This window comes from Hyaena hyaena, unplaced genomic scaffold, assembly GCF_003009895.1.
Source record: "Hyaena hyaena isolate Hyena2069 unplaced genomic scaffold, ASM300989v1 scaffold_35, whole genome shotgun sequence".
NCBI classification, from domain to species: domain Eukaryota; kingdom Metazoa; phylum Chordata; class Mammalia; order Carnivora; family Hyaenidae; genus Hyaena; species Hyaena hyaena.
Window position 1 is genome coordinate 445,664 of NW_024080667.1, and position 17,081 is coordinate 462,744.

The window sequence follows — 17,081 nt, forward strand, 5'->3', positions numbered from 1 at the left end:
AGCCTCTCGGACTCTGCCCTTTCCAGGTGACTCCCAGGAAGGCAGAGGGGGACCGCACTGTCCCCGCCATCCCCCCCAGAAGAGAGGAAAGGACTCCTGCTTGGTAAAACTTAGATTTCCGTGCGCATCTAAGTCCGGTAGCGTGCAAGGTCTGTCTGACAAACCAGAGAGGCTTTCATTTGTCACTTGCTTCGTGTCTGAGAAAAACCGCAGGGAGTGAGTGGGACGAGGGAGACGCCTGATAAACTTTGGGAGCAGGGACATTTTCTTGGAAGTGACAAGTAGCCTCCGACCTACGGATCCTGGGCTGGTGGCGGTGGTGTCCTTGGCTTGGACACGCCGAAGGGTCTGGCCGCCGCCGCATGACCAACACCAGAGACCGCAGGAGCGCCATGGATTCGACGCTGGCGCCTTCCGGCTCCGCCACGGGCCCGGTCACCTTCTCCCACGTCTTCGGTCAGCAGTGCCAGCTGATGGAAGCAGGTAGGAGGGGGTCGCGTGGGGCGCTGCGGGGGGCGGGGGGGCCCGCAGCCCAGGCCCGTGTGTCCGTGTCGGCCGCGTCCCTCCCTCTGCCTGGCATGTTCACTCTAAAGTTTTTAGGACACGCCAGCAGGCCGAGCGTGCCACCCGGGCTCGGTGCGCGAGGGCCCCCATTTGTCTTGTCACCTCCTTTCTCGGGGGCTATACCTGCAGGGTGAGGAGGGACGCGTCGGGGGAGCTGATGACGCGGTGGCTACGGTCATCTTCTGGGGGGTGGGCGCCCATCCTAGACTGGCCGTCTGTCTGTCAGCTTGCCTCTCTCTGCCGCTGAGGGCGGCGTGCAAGCCTCTCCCATTGGGGCCGAGTAACTTAGATGCTCACACGACCCTCCGTCCCGCAGCCCATCCTGGCCCTTGGCTCCTGGCTTTGGCTTCCAGAAGCTCACGTTTCACACAGAAGGGAAACTTGCTGTGGGCTGCAGCCTTCCTGTCTGCCAGCCATCTTGCTCGGATGTGTATTTGTTCACAAAGAAAACCAGGTGAGGGTGCTCGGCCTGGTTGCAGATGGTCACAGGGCCGGAGCCCACAGACCGGCACCTGATAGGCGCTTACGATCCCGCTGGAGTCACACAAGATTCCGCGTGGCTTCATGTTGGCCCGGTCCCCGGCTTTCTGGGTTCATTCCTATCGGGAGAAGGACAGTGCTCTCCAGAGGTTCCCTGGGTGTCCGGCTGTTAATTGTGCATTTTGGCTGGGAGTCTGGAAGACGATGAGATGAGCACTGTATCAGGAGTCTGGAGGCCTGTGTCGGTGCTGCTGCTTTCACCGGGGTGGTTGCATGACTTTGGCAGTTGCAGGCCCCTCCCCTGTCCCCGAGCCGTCTGCCTGTAGTGCGAAGTGAGAGCTGGACCCATGGCAGCCTGATCCAGACAGACCTTCAGTGCCGGGGGCTCGGAAGACCCGCACTCCGGAGAAAACAGATGGGCTGGTTCCCAAGGGTGGGATGTGTCTGCACGAGGTGGCGGCTCGTGGCGTGGGTGAGCCAGGGCTCTGGGGCCAGACTGCCCGGTGTCCCAGCTTCACCCGTTAAAGCTGTGTGACCTCATGCAGGTTATTTAACTTCTCTGTCTCAGTTTCCTCATCAGTAAACTTTTTTTTTTAAGTTTATTTATTTTAAGAGAGAGAGAGAGAGAGAGAGAGCGAGCGAGCAAGCCAGGGCTGGGGCAGAGAGAGAGAGAGGAAGAGAGAGAATCCCAAGGAGGCTCGGCCGCATCAACACAGAGCCCGACATGGGTCTCGATCTCACAAACTGTGCAGTCATGACCTGATCTGAAGCCGAGAGTTGGACACTTAATCGACTGAGTCACCCAGGTGCCCCCAGTTTCCTCATCTGTAAAATGGGCATACTAGACAAACTTCATAGGGTCATTGTGAAGTTTAAGTTGGTACATGGAAAGCCTTAGACCTGCCTGGCGCCCAGGCAACACTGCAAGCATTTATTGCTGTTTCTAGCGGATGTGGCGAGTGCTGGGCACACATCCTTCCGTGTGCCAGTCAAGGCATCTCTGACTGCAGAGGGTAGCATGGTGCCTTCAGTCCTAGGAGTTTGAAGTATCCAGCCCCCTCCTTTCCACGTGCAGTGTGGCCCTGGTTTGTCTGGAAAGTGGAGAATCTCCCAGCTGATGTATCTGTGGATTATTGATCTGCAGTGGTTTATAGGTGCCTCTACGCCCACATAAGAAGGGGGGCTCAGGAGCTTGCCTGGCCCAAGGTTTCACACACCTTCCTATTCTCTGAAGTTAACTGTGGGAAGGCAGATCAGGTTTCTAAAGTGCTCGGTGCCATCCCCTGTGGCTTTATTCTCTAAGCTTTTAGAGACACCCAGGCCTAAATCAGGCAGTGAAATCCTCTGTCTTCTTTAAAAAAAGAAACCCCACCAAAAACACCCCTTTCTGTCAAGAAAGTGATGTTACATAGACTGATAATGACCAGCAGTCTCCAGGGAGAATGCTCTCCCTGGAGAAGCGCAAAGAGGAATAAGAGCCAAAAAAGCTAAGTCACCAGAGCCCACTCAATTAAGAGGTGAACAGGGTTGAGAGAGAAGCAGACAGCCCTCCAGCCCGCCATGTGTAGCTCAGCCGGCATGACAAATGAGATCTTCAGCGTGGGGAAAATGGTTTCACAGCTCGGGGTGGGGGGTGGGGTTCCCACGTTGCGTCTGCTTCCGCGTGAGGTGCGGCCATCAAGTGCATGCCCTCACTGAGCACCTACTATGTGCTTTCTCTGCACGGCTTTTAGAAGTACAGAACCTGGAGAGTAAGTCCAAAGGAAATGGTCTTGCAAGGAGATGATGATCTCTTGTCCATGTAGAGCCTACTGAGGAAAAGAGAATTACATGGAGTGTGACGTCTTCACGATTCCAGTTTTGAGCAACCCTTTCTCCATGTCTTATGTTGATTTTCAGAACTCCTAACCAGTGTCTGCAGGCGAGGGAAACACTCAGGTTCCCCCGTCCAGCCTGCTAGGAAGTAGCTGGAGGGGAAGATGAACCCTGTCAGACGCCCCAAGCCCATGCCTTTAACTGCTAATGCATGTGGTGACTTGGCTTACTCTTTTGTGTCTGTAAGTGTCCTGTGACTTAGGAGAAGTTGGTTCCTCGGAGATTGGGGGTGCTTAGTGGGGTGAAGACGGGGGAAGGAGCATGAAAGGGCCCATCGGATTTAGGGTGGCAGCGACAGTGCAGCTGGGCATGGGTGGGGCTGATGAGAACTCCGACCCTGTTACTGGTGGTGGGATTGTGAAGGTTTGGTGGGGCCATGGGAAGAGCATGGAGTTCTTTCCTATTTAGTCCCAGTTCTGCGTTTTTGAATTGGCTGTTCGCTGGCCGTGTGAACTTGATGAACCCCCAAACCCTAGACCACGAGTTGGCAAACTATCGCCCTGGCGCCAAACATGGTGCACCGGGTGGTTTCGTAAATAAAGTTTTATTGGTACACGTCTGCATCCATTCATGTGCATTTTATCTGTGGCTGCTTTTGTGCCCCAGCAGTAGAGTTGAGTAGCCGTTACGAAGACATTGTGGCCCAGAGAGCTGGAAATATTTACTCTCTTGCCCTTTGCAGAACAAAAGTGTCCTGATCCCTGCCCTAGCCCAGCATACGTAGCACAGAAAGGGGCAGACAGAACGGGACGGTGTGGGACAGTGTGGGAGCGCTCAAGCAATGCTTGCTTGCTGGACCTTTGATGCTACATGCTGCCTTGGTTTTCTTATTTCCTCCTGCAGCACCCCACCCCGCTTACCACACACAGTAGGCGTTGCTGTGGGCAGGAACTATTTAGAGCAGGTCGGAAAGCTCTAGTAAGAATAGTTCCCACTGTGTTCCCAGATCTGTAGCACCTGTGCTGGGCGAGACCGTGCCTGCCTCTTCTTTATGGCCACCCTGCAGGTAGATGGTACATTTCCTATTTAATGGGTGGATTTAGATGTCGGCCAGCTTGGGACCCCCTGCCCAGCCCGACCCCAAAGCCTGTGTTCAGAAAGGGCAGTCCTGCAGCTTCTGCGAAGGCTCTGTGTGTGTGTGTTGCATTTTTTAAGACTGTGGAGAGAATGGTGTTCTGCCTCTTTCATTAGCTCTGATGGTATTAATCACCCTCGGCCCCCTGCGGGGTCCCCTACCCGCATCGGGATGGCTAGCCCTACGAAGCTAGTTCTCTTCGGTTTCTAACCCCCGCCCCAAATTTCTCCCCTTTTCTTTGGGCCCGCTGCTTGTAGCCCAAAAAAGAAGAAGTGAGCCTGGCCAGGCAGACGTGCCTGATGGAGGCTGCCACTGTTCAGTCCTTCTGCCTGATTTCCTTCAGTGGGGAGCTGAAGGCCACACTCCCAGGCAGGCCGTTAGGGACCTCATGGTATTCCATGTCCCTGGTTTCTGGCTGTCGCTAGTGCCTGACAGAGGGGGTTGGCAGGAGACCCGAGGGGGCAGGAAGTACAGATTCAAGCTGGTGCTGTGTTGCTGTCAGTGTAGCTGAGAAACTCTACCTGCCCATCTCCTCCTCGCCCCCACAGTGTTTGATGGGGGAGACCTTCTGCCCCGGTGTTTGGCCGTGTCTCTGCTGCTGGCTCTTGACTGAGCCCTGGGCCTGACGGTCCACAGGCCATGACTCCGGGAGCTTTGTCTCCGGTACCATTTTGCTAAGCCGCCCCTGTGCCATTCTGGTCCTTTCCCAACCTGGCTTACTTGGGTGGAATGCGTTTCCGCGGGGCTGCTTTCCTTGACCAGGATGACTGAGGCCATTCTGTCCAGTACATACCGCTGACGTTGCCTGAATCCAAGCCCAGCTCAAGGGGAGGGCAGAAGGGAGGAGGGAGCGGGAGGGCAGATGGACTTCCGCACCTGGACTGCCTGCCGCTCAGAAGCCCCTGACAAGCCCCCCACGGGCACTGGTAATTAAGGATCAGCTCCAGCTCCATGCCATGTAGAAACCCACATGTATGTGAGCCATGTCTGTCTGCCTGTCTGTCTGTCCCATAAGTCAGGCTGCTGCCTGAAGCCAACATCTGGTCATCTTTTGACCTTATTACCCTGTTCCTTCTGAAAGCCCCCGTTCCTGGCTTTTGAACAATACGGGGATTTACCTGAATGTGTGTGGAAGCCGTTTGCAGTATTTATAACCAGGAAAGGGGAGAGCGAGGAGTGGGCTGTCCGCTGTGAGCCGAGCGCACTGGGCACTTTGCAGAAGAGCAGATGAAGATGAGCGGAGGAAAGAGCCTTTTTCCTGTATTGCCATCTGTGGGAGTGGGAACACGGGGTTAAAGTTTCCCTTTAGAGCCCCAAGAGTTGGCCGTCTAGGACCGTTCCCTGTCTGGCTGTGTCTACAGTGGGAACGCATGCTTTGACGTCCTAGGCAAGGGATCCTTGTAGTGACTGCTGGCAGGTGAGCCCACCCATCGCTGACAACTGTGCTTATTCTGTGAGGGTCATTATGCTAGGTGCTTGCATCTCACCTTACTTCCTCCCTGTCACATCCTCGTAAGGTTCCTAAAATCACCCCCATTATACAGATTAGGAAACTGAGGCCCATAAAGCGAAGTGTTGCTCTTAAAGAGTCAGTGGTTGGGCCAGGCTTTGAATTCAAGCCAGCTGCATGCACAGTCTGTACGTTCCCCTGTTCTTCTGCCCAGACTCAGTCGAATTCTTCAGCCCCTTAGGAATTCGGCTCCAGATGTATGAACCTCTGTGTCAGCAAATGACTGCTGAGTGAGCACGGGCTCCGCAGTAACCAGACTTACCGAAGACAATGTCCACCCTCAGGAGCTTGCAGCTAAAAGGGGGCGTAACCTACGTGCAGTGTTTCCACAGTTACCCACGGTGTGTGGTGTCGTGATTCCCGTTCGTTGGTGCCTTCAGTATTCGCCCCTGGGGGTCTTTGCTGTCTTCCAGTCCCCCAAACGTCCTGTGGTATTGGGAACATTGCAGCCCTTATCAGTACGATAGGATGGCTGTCATTCTCCGGAGAAGCTGTCAGCCCAGCAGGATCTGGCAAAGCAGCCTTGTATTTACGTTCATTCTCTCTCCCTCTCCTTTTTAAAGTTTATTTACTTAGGAGGAGAGAGAGTGTGTGAGAGCATGAGCAGATGAGGGACAGAGAGAAAGGAGGAGAGAGAGAATCCCAAGCAGGCTCCACACAGCCAGCACAGAGCCCGATGTAGGGCTCGAACTCACAAACTGAGAGATCATGACCTGAGTCGAGAGCAAGAGTCGGACGCTTAACCCACTGAGCCCCCCAGGCGCCCCTTGTTTTCTTTCTCTTTCTCAAGATGGACTCATCACAGCCCTCAGGTCAGCTTGCGGAATCAGGGCAGCGGGAGGACACTGTATCACGGTGGTCCTTTGAACCGATGGGATTGAGGACTCACGACTCCAGGCCTTAAAGGGAAAGAAGCCTCCTTGTTGGTGTGAAGGACGGGGTGGCAGGCACAGCTGCTCGGTGCCTTCTTCAGCGTCTCCCATCCTCAGCCCCCAGCTGGGGTTTCTCAGCATCCCGGTGACTTCCTTAGGATGCAGCTACTGTTGGCAACACCCCCGTACCATACCTTGACCTCAGCAAGTTCCCACCAGTGGTCTTTGGGGAAGGCGACAGGGACAGGGACAGGTTGGATCCTGGTGAGGGTGAAATAGGCAGAGTGTGTAGGAGCCCTGGCTCGTGAGCAGCCCAGCCTTCCCAAGGGTCCTTACATGAGAAGCAGCAGCTGGTCTCTCCTTGACTTCCTTCTCCAGAGACCTGTGTGTAGGAGGCAGGGCCATGTGGTTATTAGGCTGGACTTAAGAACTCAACTGCTTGGGTTCAAATCCCAGTTCTGCTCTTCACTAGCTGTGTGACCTTGGGCAAGTAGCTTAGCCTCTCTGAGCCACAGATTCCTCATCCATAAAATGGAAATCATAGTTTATGCCCTTCACAGGGTTGTGGTGAGTCTGACGATGCGCTAGTAGGTGTAAAATGCTCACCACAGTGCCTGCCACAGAATGCATTCTATATATAAACATTTGTAGTCTGTTTTAGTTAGTTCAGGCAGCCATAACAAAATATCATAGACTGATGCTTTCAACAAAAACACGTATTTTTCACAGTTCTGGAGGCTGGGTAGTGCGCCATGAGGGCCCACTGCCTGGTTTGCAGATGGCTGCCTTCTCACTGTAACTCCCACAGCACGGAGCAGAGAGAGAAGTTCTGTCTCTTTTTTCTTTTTTTTTTTTTTTAAACTTTTTAAAATTTATTTTTAATTTTACTTAAAAATTTTTAAATGATTTTTAAATTTATTTTTGAGAGAGACAGAGACAGACAGAGTGCAAGTAGGGAAGGGACAAAGAGAAAGGGAGACACAGAACGTGAAGCAGGCTCCATGCTCCGAGCTGTCAGCACAGAGCCCGAACCCACAGTCTGCAAGATCACGTCCTGAGCCAAAGTCGGATGCTCAGCCAGCTGAGCCCCCCCCAGGCACCCCTGGTGCCTCCTTCTAACGGCACTCACCCCACATGAGGGCCCCCCCACCATGACCTCAGCACCTCCCAAAGGCCCCACCTCCACATACCATCAAAGTGGGGGTTAGGATTCCAACATGTGAATTTTGGGAGGGCATTCAATTCATAACACTGTCCTTATTTCTGATCCTTATCAGCACATCCTTACTATCCTGGTTGGTGAGACAGAATTTAGTAACCCCAGGAATTAAGATATTCCTTGTAGTCTTATGTTTTTGACTGGTAAAAAGTTGCAACTTATTTCCCTTGGCTAATCATTGTGGTAAAAAAAAAAAAATCTCCACGTTCAACATGGGTCATTTTATTGGTTCCCCAGGCCAGGAATCACACCAAATCTATGAGAATTCCTATCTGCTAATCAAAAGGCCCTCCTTGGACCCAGCTTAGCTAGGACAGGCCTAGCTCATGCCCTCTTCCGGTATAATTACTGCAGCACCTGCATTCATTCTCAAGCGTGTCCTCCCTTTACGTGAGAAATTAGATGGTCAGCCTTAATAAGGGGCAGCTGAATAAATAAAATTAAAATTCTACTTAAAAATGTGGTGCATCCGATCTTGGAGGAAGTTGGTCTAAAGCCAAGAGACAGTGAGCGGAAGAAGTGAGTATTTGGTTTGGAACAGGGGCCAGACAGGTGAGGCGAGCTGGGCGCCAGTTCTCAGCAGGGCTGTGGGGGTTGCCGATGTGGCCAGATCTTGTTCTCTGGGAGAACCCTCGATCCTGCCTTTCCTGTAAAATCCCCCCGTTTTTGAATGTGTATCACCAGATGCAAGATGTCAACTTCTGGAGGGTAAGGCTATGACCGCCGGGTCCGGCCCGTGGGCCGCCAGTTTACAACTTTCTCATCAACGGGTCGCTTGTTCCCATTTGTAGGCTGCTTCCGGCCTCTGTGCTGTTCCCGCTTTCTGGGATCCCATTCCCTTGCCTTTCCTTGAATAAAAATAAGATGGATGTAGGGGGGAGGGGGGATGGGCATGGAGGAGGGCACTCGTGGGGATGAGCACTGGGTGTTATGTGGAAACTAATATGACAATAAACTATTTGTAAAAAAATTAAAAAAAGTAAATAAAAAAATAAATAAAAATAAGAGCTGTAGATTAGGCCCCCAACCACAGTTCTCTTCCACTTTCCCTTGTACAACAAACATGGTCTTGCTGGACCACGTACTATATGAAGCCCTGGGGCTTCAGAGCGCCTCGTTTTTTGTTATCCTACCATTTGGCATTGTAGTAAGTGTGCTTTACTTGAGTGGTTGGCGTTTTTTCCCTTCTCTTATACGTGGGAACCTGGAGAAGACTTGGCTTCTCCAGATGGTGAATGGACACAGAAGGAATGTAATCCTGAGGCCCCAAGGCATTCCATTCCATTTTTGGACTCGAGGCTATGGCGTTGCAGAGCGGGCAGGTGGGTGCCGCCGTGACACGGGACGTCTGAGCCATACTCATAGTGCAACAGTCTCCAAGGAGCCCTGGGTGGTCAGGAACAGAGCCAGCTCCATGCTCGTGATGGCAACACCGAAGGGCAAGGGCGACATCTTTGCTTTGGCAAGTTGGTGGGTATTGCTGGGTAAGAAGGAAAGTGGTCTGTTTGTGGGAGAACAGGTGAGAGGCCGTACTTTACCCTCAGTTCTCTCTTTAGAAAGTACTGGAATTTAGGGCCTAGTGGGTTTCCTACTGGAAGCTGGCCTAGGCAGCCCCGGGAGCCCACCAAAGAGTGAAACCTCAAGGTGCTTTTCCTTGCCCAAGGTCTAGTTAGCCTTTAGACCCTTCTTGGACATGTTTACTTGATCAGCTTCATGAGGACGGTTCTCACGAGGCCTTCCGTGGATGAACCAGCTTCTGAAAAACTTAAGGGTGCATTCTCCTCATTGGCCTTTCCAAACCCTCTGCCAGAAAACCCTTGAAACCAAGGGCAAAGCTCTCAGACAGGTTTCCACCCACCTCTTCCCGGATGAAATGGAATGGCTGTAGCTCTAAAAATCCTGAAGGAAAAGCACAGTCATCTGACGGTCCCCCTGTGAAGTGGCTGGGGGCTGAGAAAGTTCTGTCCACAGCAGGCATCACTGGGCAAGAACGAAGTAGGGAGCATTTCAGCACAGGTCAGTGGGAAACCCGGAAGCATTGAGGGCCAGGTGAGGACTTAAAACTGACCACGCGATGTTTGGAATAGGTGTTAATAATTCTGATGTGGAGGACTCAAAACAGTAACTAGTGGTGTACTGGGATTCCCACCCCTTCATCCCCAACCCCACCTCTTATGGCGGTGACGTTTAGACCTTGATGAATAACCCTTTCTGGTTTATTAGAGTCTCACACAACGTCTTTCTTTTGGACATCAGCTCCTTGGACCAATTCCAATCTCATCTCTCCTCCGAAGGATGTAAGGACTAGACTCCACAAAGCAGGCATAGTCCGGGCTTTTTCTGGAAAGGCAAATGTTGGTCCCCTATACCAACTGTACTCTCTGGTGTGTGTTTGCCTTTGTTTTAACCTTCAGAGTCCAGGGTCACCGCTGCTAGGCGGGAGCCCCGGCCTCAGAAGCCAAAGGGAATAGCAGCCCAGTGGGTTTCCATCTCAGGAGGGAAACACAGCATGAAGGCAGTCAGGTGCTCAGGCTGGGCTCCACTTGGATTTTAAGACTTCTCACAACTCGCAGTCTCCTCTGACCTTGAAGTCATTAGCAGTTACCTATCGTGAGGGACCGGTCAGGAAGCCTGAAGGGAGGACTGGTTTGGGGGGGGGATGGGGTGAAGGGAGACTTGAGGAGGGGGTTTCCATCCCTACCCATTCAGGGAACTGGAGGGCCGAGACCGCGTGGGGAGGGAGCCAGTTCTTGGGAGAGATTTACAGGGGTTGCAAGCTGATCTGAGAGAGAAACATTCCTGGCTCCTTGAAAAGGCCAGAGCCTTGGCTTTGCTTCCTAGGTGCGAAGTGAATGTAAGAAGGAATTTAGATGGCGGGTCCCTCTGCATCTCCGGGGAGAAAGCAGCCCCAGCAGGGTAGTAGGAAGTGCTCAGAAGACACAGGCGGGCCCGCCCCTCGGGGCTGTGGAAGACCCGGAAGGCTATGGCAAGATCTGTGTGGAGACAAGGCGGGGCCCACCACCTGATGAGCACTGGTTTTTTTTTTTTTTAATTTTTTAATGTTTTATTTATTTTTGAGAGAGAGAGAGACAGCGTGAGCAGGGGAGGGTCAGAGAGAGAGGGGGACACAGAATCTGAAGTAGGTTCCAGGCTCTGAGCTGGCTGTCAGCACTGAGCCCAACGTGGGGCTCGAACCCATGAACTGCGGGATCATGACCTGAGCCGAAGTCGGATGCCCATCCCACTGAGATACCCAGGCGCCCCCTGATGAGCACTCCTAATGAAGCAGTGGTCCACAGGGCTTGGGTGGAGGGATGAGATGTTGGTTTAGCCAGAAGAGCGGAGGAGGGGGAGGCAGGAGGCAGAGCTGGGATGTGCCCGAGATGTTGGAGGCCAGCATGCATCTTCATGAGCGTGGAGGAAGCCCACAGTGCTGAGACAGGTAAAAAAGGAAATGGGAAGAGAGCCTTCATACCTCCTGCGGTAACACCCCCGTGGCTGGTTATGCAGGGAGTACTGAGGGCAGAGCTCCAGGGTATGAAGAGTTGGATTCTAGAGACCAGGCCAGCGACAGCTGAGATGTTCATGTTGGTTGTGGCCAGTCTAGCATGGAGATCAGGACCAGCCACAGGAAGGATTCCACAGAAGGGTCTACAAAATTTTTAGTTTTATTTTGGCCAGTGTTACTGAGTGAGACCCGCAGGGTATAGATTTCTAGGTCAGTTTATTTTTCTCTCAGCATTTGGGATATTCCTGTCTTCCAGTGTCGCTGTCAGCTTCTGTTTCTCTTGAAGTCATTTCTCTGGAGGCTATCTGCCCTTTCTTTGGATTTGCCCTTAAATTCTTTATCCTGGATGCTTTATAGTTTCACTATAATGTGTCTGGGAGTGGGTCTAATTTCATTTTTCCTCTTTGGGCTTTATGCTTCTGAGGTCTGAGAATTGGGGTCTCAGTTCCAGAAAATGTTAAGCCACTTAATTTCTTAGCATACTGATCGTCTCCCTCTCTTCCTATTGCCTCTAGAAATTCCTATGTGAGCTGCACTGGACTTCTCATTCTGACCTCTGTTTCCTATTCTCCAACCGCATCTTTCTGCTGCATTCTGGATAATGACTAAAAGCTACCTTCTGGTTTATTAATTGTTTTTCTGGCTGTGTCTAATCTTCAGCCTCACTCAGACCATCAGGTTTTCCCCTTAACATCTTCTTTATTTTAAACCTCTAGAAGTTCTATTTGAGTAGTTTGGGAATCTTCCAGTCATTCTTTTTCTTTTTATAGTTATCTGTTGTCTCTCTTGCTCTCAATCTTGGTTTTATATTTAAGCTGTGTAATCGTTTAGAATCATGCTTACCTGAGAAAGGAATTTTATAATCCATCTCTGGCATCTCTGGATTCAGTTCTTCTGTTTTTCTGATGACTCATGTCCAGGATAGCTTATTACCCAATGCACTTTGTAAGTTTGGATTTTGAACTCATGTTTGGGGTTGTATTGGCGCGATGCCATTACCGCAGGCTATGTGAATTTCCAAGCTGGGGATTTCCTCAGGCCCCAGGCAGTATATATTTGAACCCAAACCCATTTGAGGGCAGGGTTGGGGTACTGAGCTACTAAGGAAGATCAGCTTCTTGGTCTGCTCAATCCAGGACTTACACCCTATCGCCCTTTGCTTCTGTGCATGACCCTTATCCAAGGCCCCTCCTTTCTTGACGGTGAAGCCCCCTGAGGTGGCTGGAATGTGCGTGTGCATGTGTGTGCACGTATGGATGTGTGTATGCACATACGTGTGTGCATGCACGTGGGTGTGTGCATCGGTGTGCATGTTCCTGTGTGCATATGTGCACATGCATGTGGTATGCATGTTCATGTGCGCACGTGTGTGCATGTGTGCATCCTTGCGCATGTGTGAAGTGCGGCTCTGGCCCCTCTATCCAGCACAACCAAAGACCTTGTGAGTGGCCCCAGATGCCAACAGAATCTAGCCCCCGACCGATAAGATCGGCACAAGCCCCTGAGCAGCCCCAGTGTTTGTGGGTACTTTCACTCTGGTTTTTAGTTTTGTATTTGTTAGTGTGTCTCGTGGCTATATTAGTTCCCTGTGGCTGCTGTAACAGATTACCATAAGCTTGGCCTAACACAACAGACATTTGTTTTCTCACTGTTCTGGAGGCCAGAAGGCTGCAGTCAGTATCACCGGACAGAAATCGAGGTGTCGTCTGCAAACTCTGCAGGAGGCTCTGCTCCTCGCCTCTTCCAGCCTCCTGCTGCGCTTGGTGTCCCTGGACTGTGGCCTCCTGGCTCCAGTGACTGCACCGTGCTTACATCGCTCCTTCTCTTCTGTGTGTGTGACCTCTCTGTCCTCTCGTAAAGACAGTTGTGACTGCAGTCAGAGACCACTCGGGTAATCAAGAATAATCTCTTATCTCAGGACCCTTACCTTCATCATGCTGCAAAGACCTCTTTTCCAAATAACGTAATGTTTAGAAATTCTAGAGCTCTGTCGGAGGAACCGTTCCTACCCCAGGTCTCCGTGACTTTGAGAGCTCAGCTTTGTACTTTGTACTTACAAGAGTGCCTGTTACATTTCCAAGTGTTCCATGGCATTTTTTCCCTGAGTCTACCATATTCCCTGGAAGAGAAATACACCAAAGAACCTCAAGACCGGAGAGAGGAGTGCACAGCCCACTGTAACAGGCTGCTGCTCAGAGGGCCAGAGGTTGACGACATTAAGGCAGGCGTAGGTGCCAGGGAGGGGCACGGCTAGCACCCGGGGGGCAAGGCTGGCCTTGCCTCATGCTAACAGGGCCTGCTGTCTGGAGTGGTGGGACTGGCCTGAGTCGTCCTGGCTCACCTCTTCCTAGGTGTTGGTTTGCTTTGGCCCCTTTCTGACGTCGCCTCTTGGCTTACGTGTGTGCGCGACTGATCTTGGTTTCTTCTTTCCCTTGACCCGTAGCATCTTCCATTCTGGCAGCCAGTAATAGACCTTGAGTCTGGTCGTCCTCATCCCCTTTGCCTCAGGGATGGCGCCAGATGTTTGCCCCCGAGTACCCAGGGACCTCGCTCTGTGCCAGTCGGGCCTCACCAGAGCCAGAGCAGGCGCAGGACCAGGACTGACCGTTATTGTGGAACATGACTCCTCTGTAGCTGTTGGTATCCCAACCTTAGGAGAGATGGGATGCATTCCCGAAACTTCTCTTGGTGCAAATCTTCCTTCCCAGGGATGGGAAACTTCATTCCCTTGGTCTGACAAACTGACCAAGAAATTATGTTGTGTTTCATGTGACTCTTTGGAGACTGAAACTCACCAGCTTGTGTGAAGGCCATTGCAAAGTGAAATAACCTGTGCCTTTAGCTAATACGTGGAGTAGTTAACAGTGGCTTCCTGGCTCCACGAACTCGTAGGGGAGAAATACCCGACATGGGTGGGTTTTGTTCCTCCCTCTCTCAAAGTAGTGGCCCTGTCCTCAGGGTCAGGCTGAAACCTGGGAAGTGTTTTTACATCTGGAATTCCACTCCCTCCCCCTGTGAGGTCCTTTCCACCATGAAATAGAACTTTCTAGAACCACAGGGCACCCCTCCCCCCCGACTTCAAATCCAGAACACCACTGAAGGCTCTGGAAATGTGCTTTGTGTGTCTCCTGCCAGTATTAGGATCAATTGGCAATGTCTCTTCACATTGAGATCAAGGGACCCCTGGCGAAGGCCACCAGGAGCAAGTACCAGGAGTTTGGCAGGGTGAGTGGGGTCTAGGGTGTATGTTTAGTGTGTTAAACCAGTAGGGACTGGCCGAGAAAACCCCAGCCCAGGGCTCCAGGCCCAGTCAGTGCAAGCTCTCAGAGAGGTGTGTTTCATGGGGTGTGTGGAGTTGGGGAGGGGCCCCGGAATGATCTACCCGGCATCACCTGTGTCTCTGTCACCCTCAGCCCAGGCACCCCTCTCTGGGAGGATATTCTAAAGGTAATCAATCCCTGGGGCCATTGATGCTATCTTCTTTTTTTTTTTCCTTAAATAGTTTATTGTCAAGTTGGTTTCCATATAACACCCAGTGCTCATCCCAACAAGTGTCCTTCTCAGTGAATGCTATCTTCTTATCCAGAATCCCTTCCACAGACAAGCCCAGTTTCTGGCATCCTTAGCCACTTTCAAGTTGTTTTCTGGGAAACATGAGTCCAGATTAGTCTGGTGAAAGCAGCCTCCCAGTGAGAAATTTCCAAGTGGGGTAGGAGTAATGTTTTTTTAACTTAGATGGTAATTCTCGTGCCCAAGCTGAGCGAGATTTTCAGGTTGTGTAGTTTATAGAGACCAAGAGAATATGCCCATCCTAAAGTCGAGGAGAATCCCTGAGATCTGAAGAACGTGGTACCCATGCACAAATCTCGAGTACCTGTGAGCCTTTGTTCTCAGCTGGCATGCAGAAATCGAAATAATTTGGATTAAAGGCAGCCCCAGCCACGTTTTAGCAGCTGGTCGATTTTTCTGCTTGAAACAGAATTCCAAGACTTGCTTTTAAGTGAAGACAGTTTATTTTTAGGTCCATCAGGGGGCCTAGAACATGGGTAGTTCAGAAGGCGTGCCTGCCAGTGAGACCAGGCTGCATCAGCAGGTTGTCTGGCGGCCTAGAAAGATGCTCTTGCCTGCTCTGGCATGAAGAGCCAAGCAGCCATTTGCCTTTGAGGGCAGAGAGAAAGGCCATGAGAAAGTAGGAGGGTTTCAAAGGAGTACATGCTTTCTTGCACAAAGCTTATTGCCGTAGGCCCCAGTTTAGCTCTTTGGCCTGATGACACTTTGGCTAAGAGGGTTCCAGCTGAAATAGCTCATTCCCCTGAGTACTAAGTGTTCATTAAAAATCCAGCGTGTCAGGTGGTACCACCCCGGTTGTCCCTGATTTACACAAAAGTTCCTTTGTGGCCACTGGCCCTTGGGAATAGCAGCTCGGAGCCGTCTGCCGCTTTTCTTGGTTGCTCACTGATAAATGAGCCCAGCACGGCACAAGAACCCTTTGCTGTTATCTTGTCCCTTGGTCTGGTAAAGAATTGCGGGGCCCGCACTTCACTTTCAAGGGTCATAAACTTCTCAAGTGATAAAACGGGCTCTGAGCTGGGATCCTGAGCGGTGGGATTTGTTTGTCCTGTGGTTACGGGACTGATGCGTGGCCCCAAATGGTGTAGCTGCTGAGGACTTGCTTGAGCCGGAGGAGAACATAAAATAAACACATGCTTTTTAAGACCAAAAAAGGAAAGGACAGGGCCACTGCTTGGGACGTTTTCTTTGGCAAAGTGGGTTTCTGCTTCTCCTGGTAGTTAGGACCTGTAGACAGACGAAGCCTCCTGATTCTGCACAGCAGGTGGGCACTGTCTGGTCCTCCGAGACCTCTCTACAGAAGAAAAGGTGGACACCTGCGTGGAGTTTAGGCGGAATGCACAGGCAAGGGGACTGAGAATCCTAGTACCCACCTCGAGTCAGGGATTGGCTGACCCCCCATTTAACTGTACTGACTCTCTAGCACCAGCGGCCAAGTGTGTGGCTGCCAGATAGATTACAGTCCGGGCGACATCGGAGCGACTTCAATTGACAACTCTCTATTTGGGTCATTCTCCTTCCTAGGACGCCTGAAGATAAAAGCATCCAGAAACCTACAAATGGCTGTGTGCTACTTTCAGGGACCGGAGGGTAGAGAGGAAGGTCTAGGTCTCTCTCTCTTCACTGGTGGTGAAGGCGGTGAGCCATGTCTGGCCTGGGAGGATGGAAGTTTGTGGATAAGGGGAACCTGCCTGCACCTGACTCACTTCAGTCGGGCTTCTCCTTGCACCCGCCTCGTTGCCCACCTGGTCCTTCACCCGCGTTCTCTTCAGGAGAACAGCAAATCGATATTCAGTACTTGGGCTTCTTCAGGATGAAATGTCTCTCTTGGCTTCTTGTGATTAAAGCCTAGTTAGAAGATGTAGTGGGACTAATGAAGCATTTATGAGGGAGGGGAACCCTGGGGCCCGCCTCGAGGAAGCGTTCAGTCTGGGCTAAAATCTATGAGAATAAGGGGTGGAAATTGTGGGGATGGAAACGTCAGAGGGAGGCCCTGTTTCCTGGAGTGGCTCTGTGAAATTCATCTTGAGTATTGAGGTGCACAGAGCCCTCATTGAAACCCAAATAGGGCTCGTCAGCCTCACCCTTGTGAGGTGGGAGGTTGATGTGGACATTTGGACTGGCTGCTTTTTTTATTTATTTTTTTAAACATTTATTTATTTTGAGAGTGAGCGAATCCCAAGTAGACACCACACTGTCAGTGTGGAGCCCGAGGCAGGGCTTGAGCCCACGAACTGTGACATCATGACCTGAGCTGAAATCAAGAGTAGAAGACTAAACCCACTGGGCCACCCAGGTCCCCCTGGACTGGCCAATGTATTAATTGAAAAATTTTTTTTAATGTTCATTTTTTGAGAGAGAGGGAGGGAGAGAGAGAGACAAAACGTGAGCAGGGGAGGGGCAGAGAG

At 51.6% G+C, this 17,081-nt stretch overlaps 1 protein-coding gene across 1 annotated transcript in view; it reads left to right on the forward strand.

Annotated features, from left to right (window-relative positions):
• Nucleotides 1-263: 263 nt before the first annotated feature.
• KAZN (kazrin, periplakin interacting protein) overlaps nucleotides 264-17,081 on the forward strand; it is a 1,074,891-nt gene continuing 1,058,073 nt past the window's right edge. The window contains exon 1 of the mRNA XM_039228973.1: nucleotides 264-483. Coding sequence (XP_039084904.1) covers nucleotides 363-483 — 121 coding nt within the window. The 5' untranslated portion in view covers nucleotides 264-362. The remainder of the gene's footprint in view (nucleotides 484-17,081) is intronic.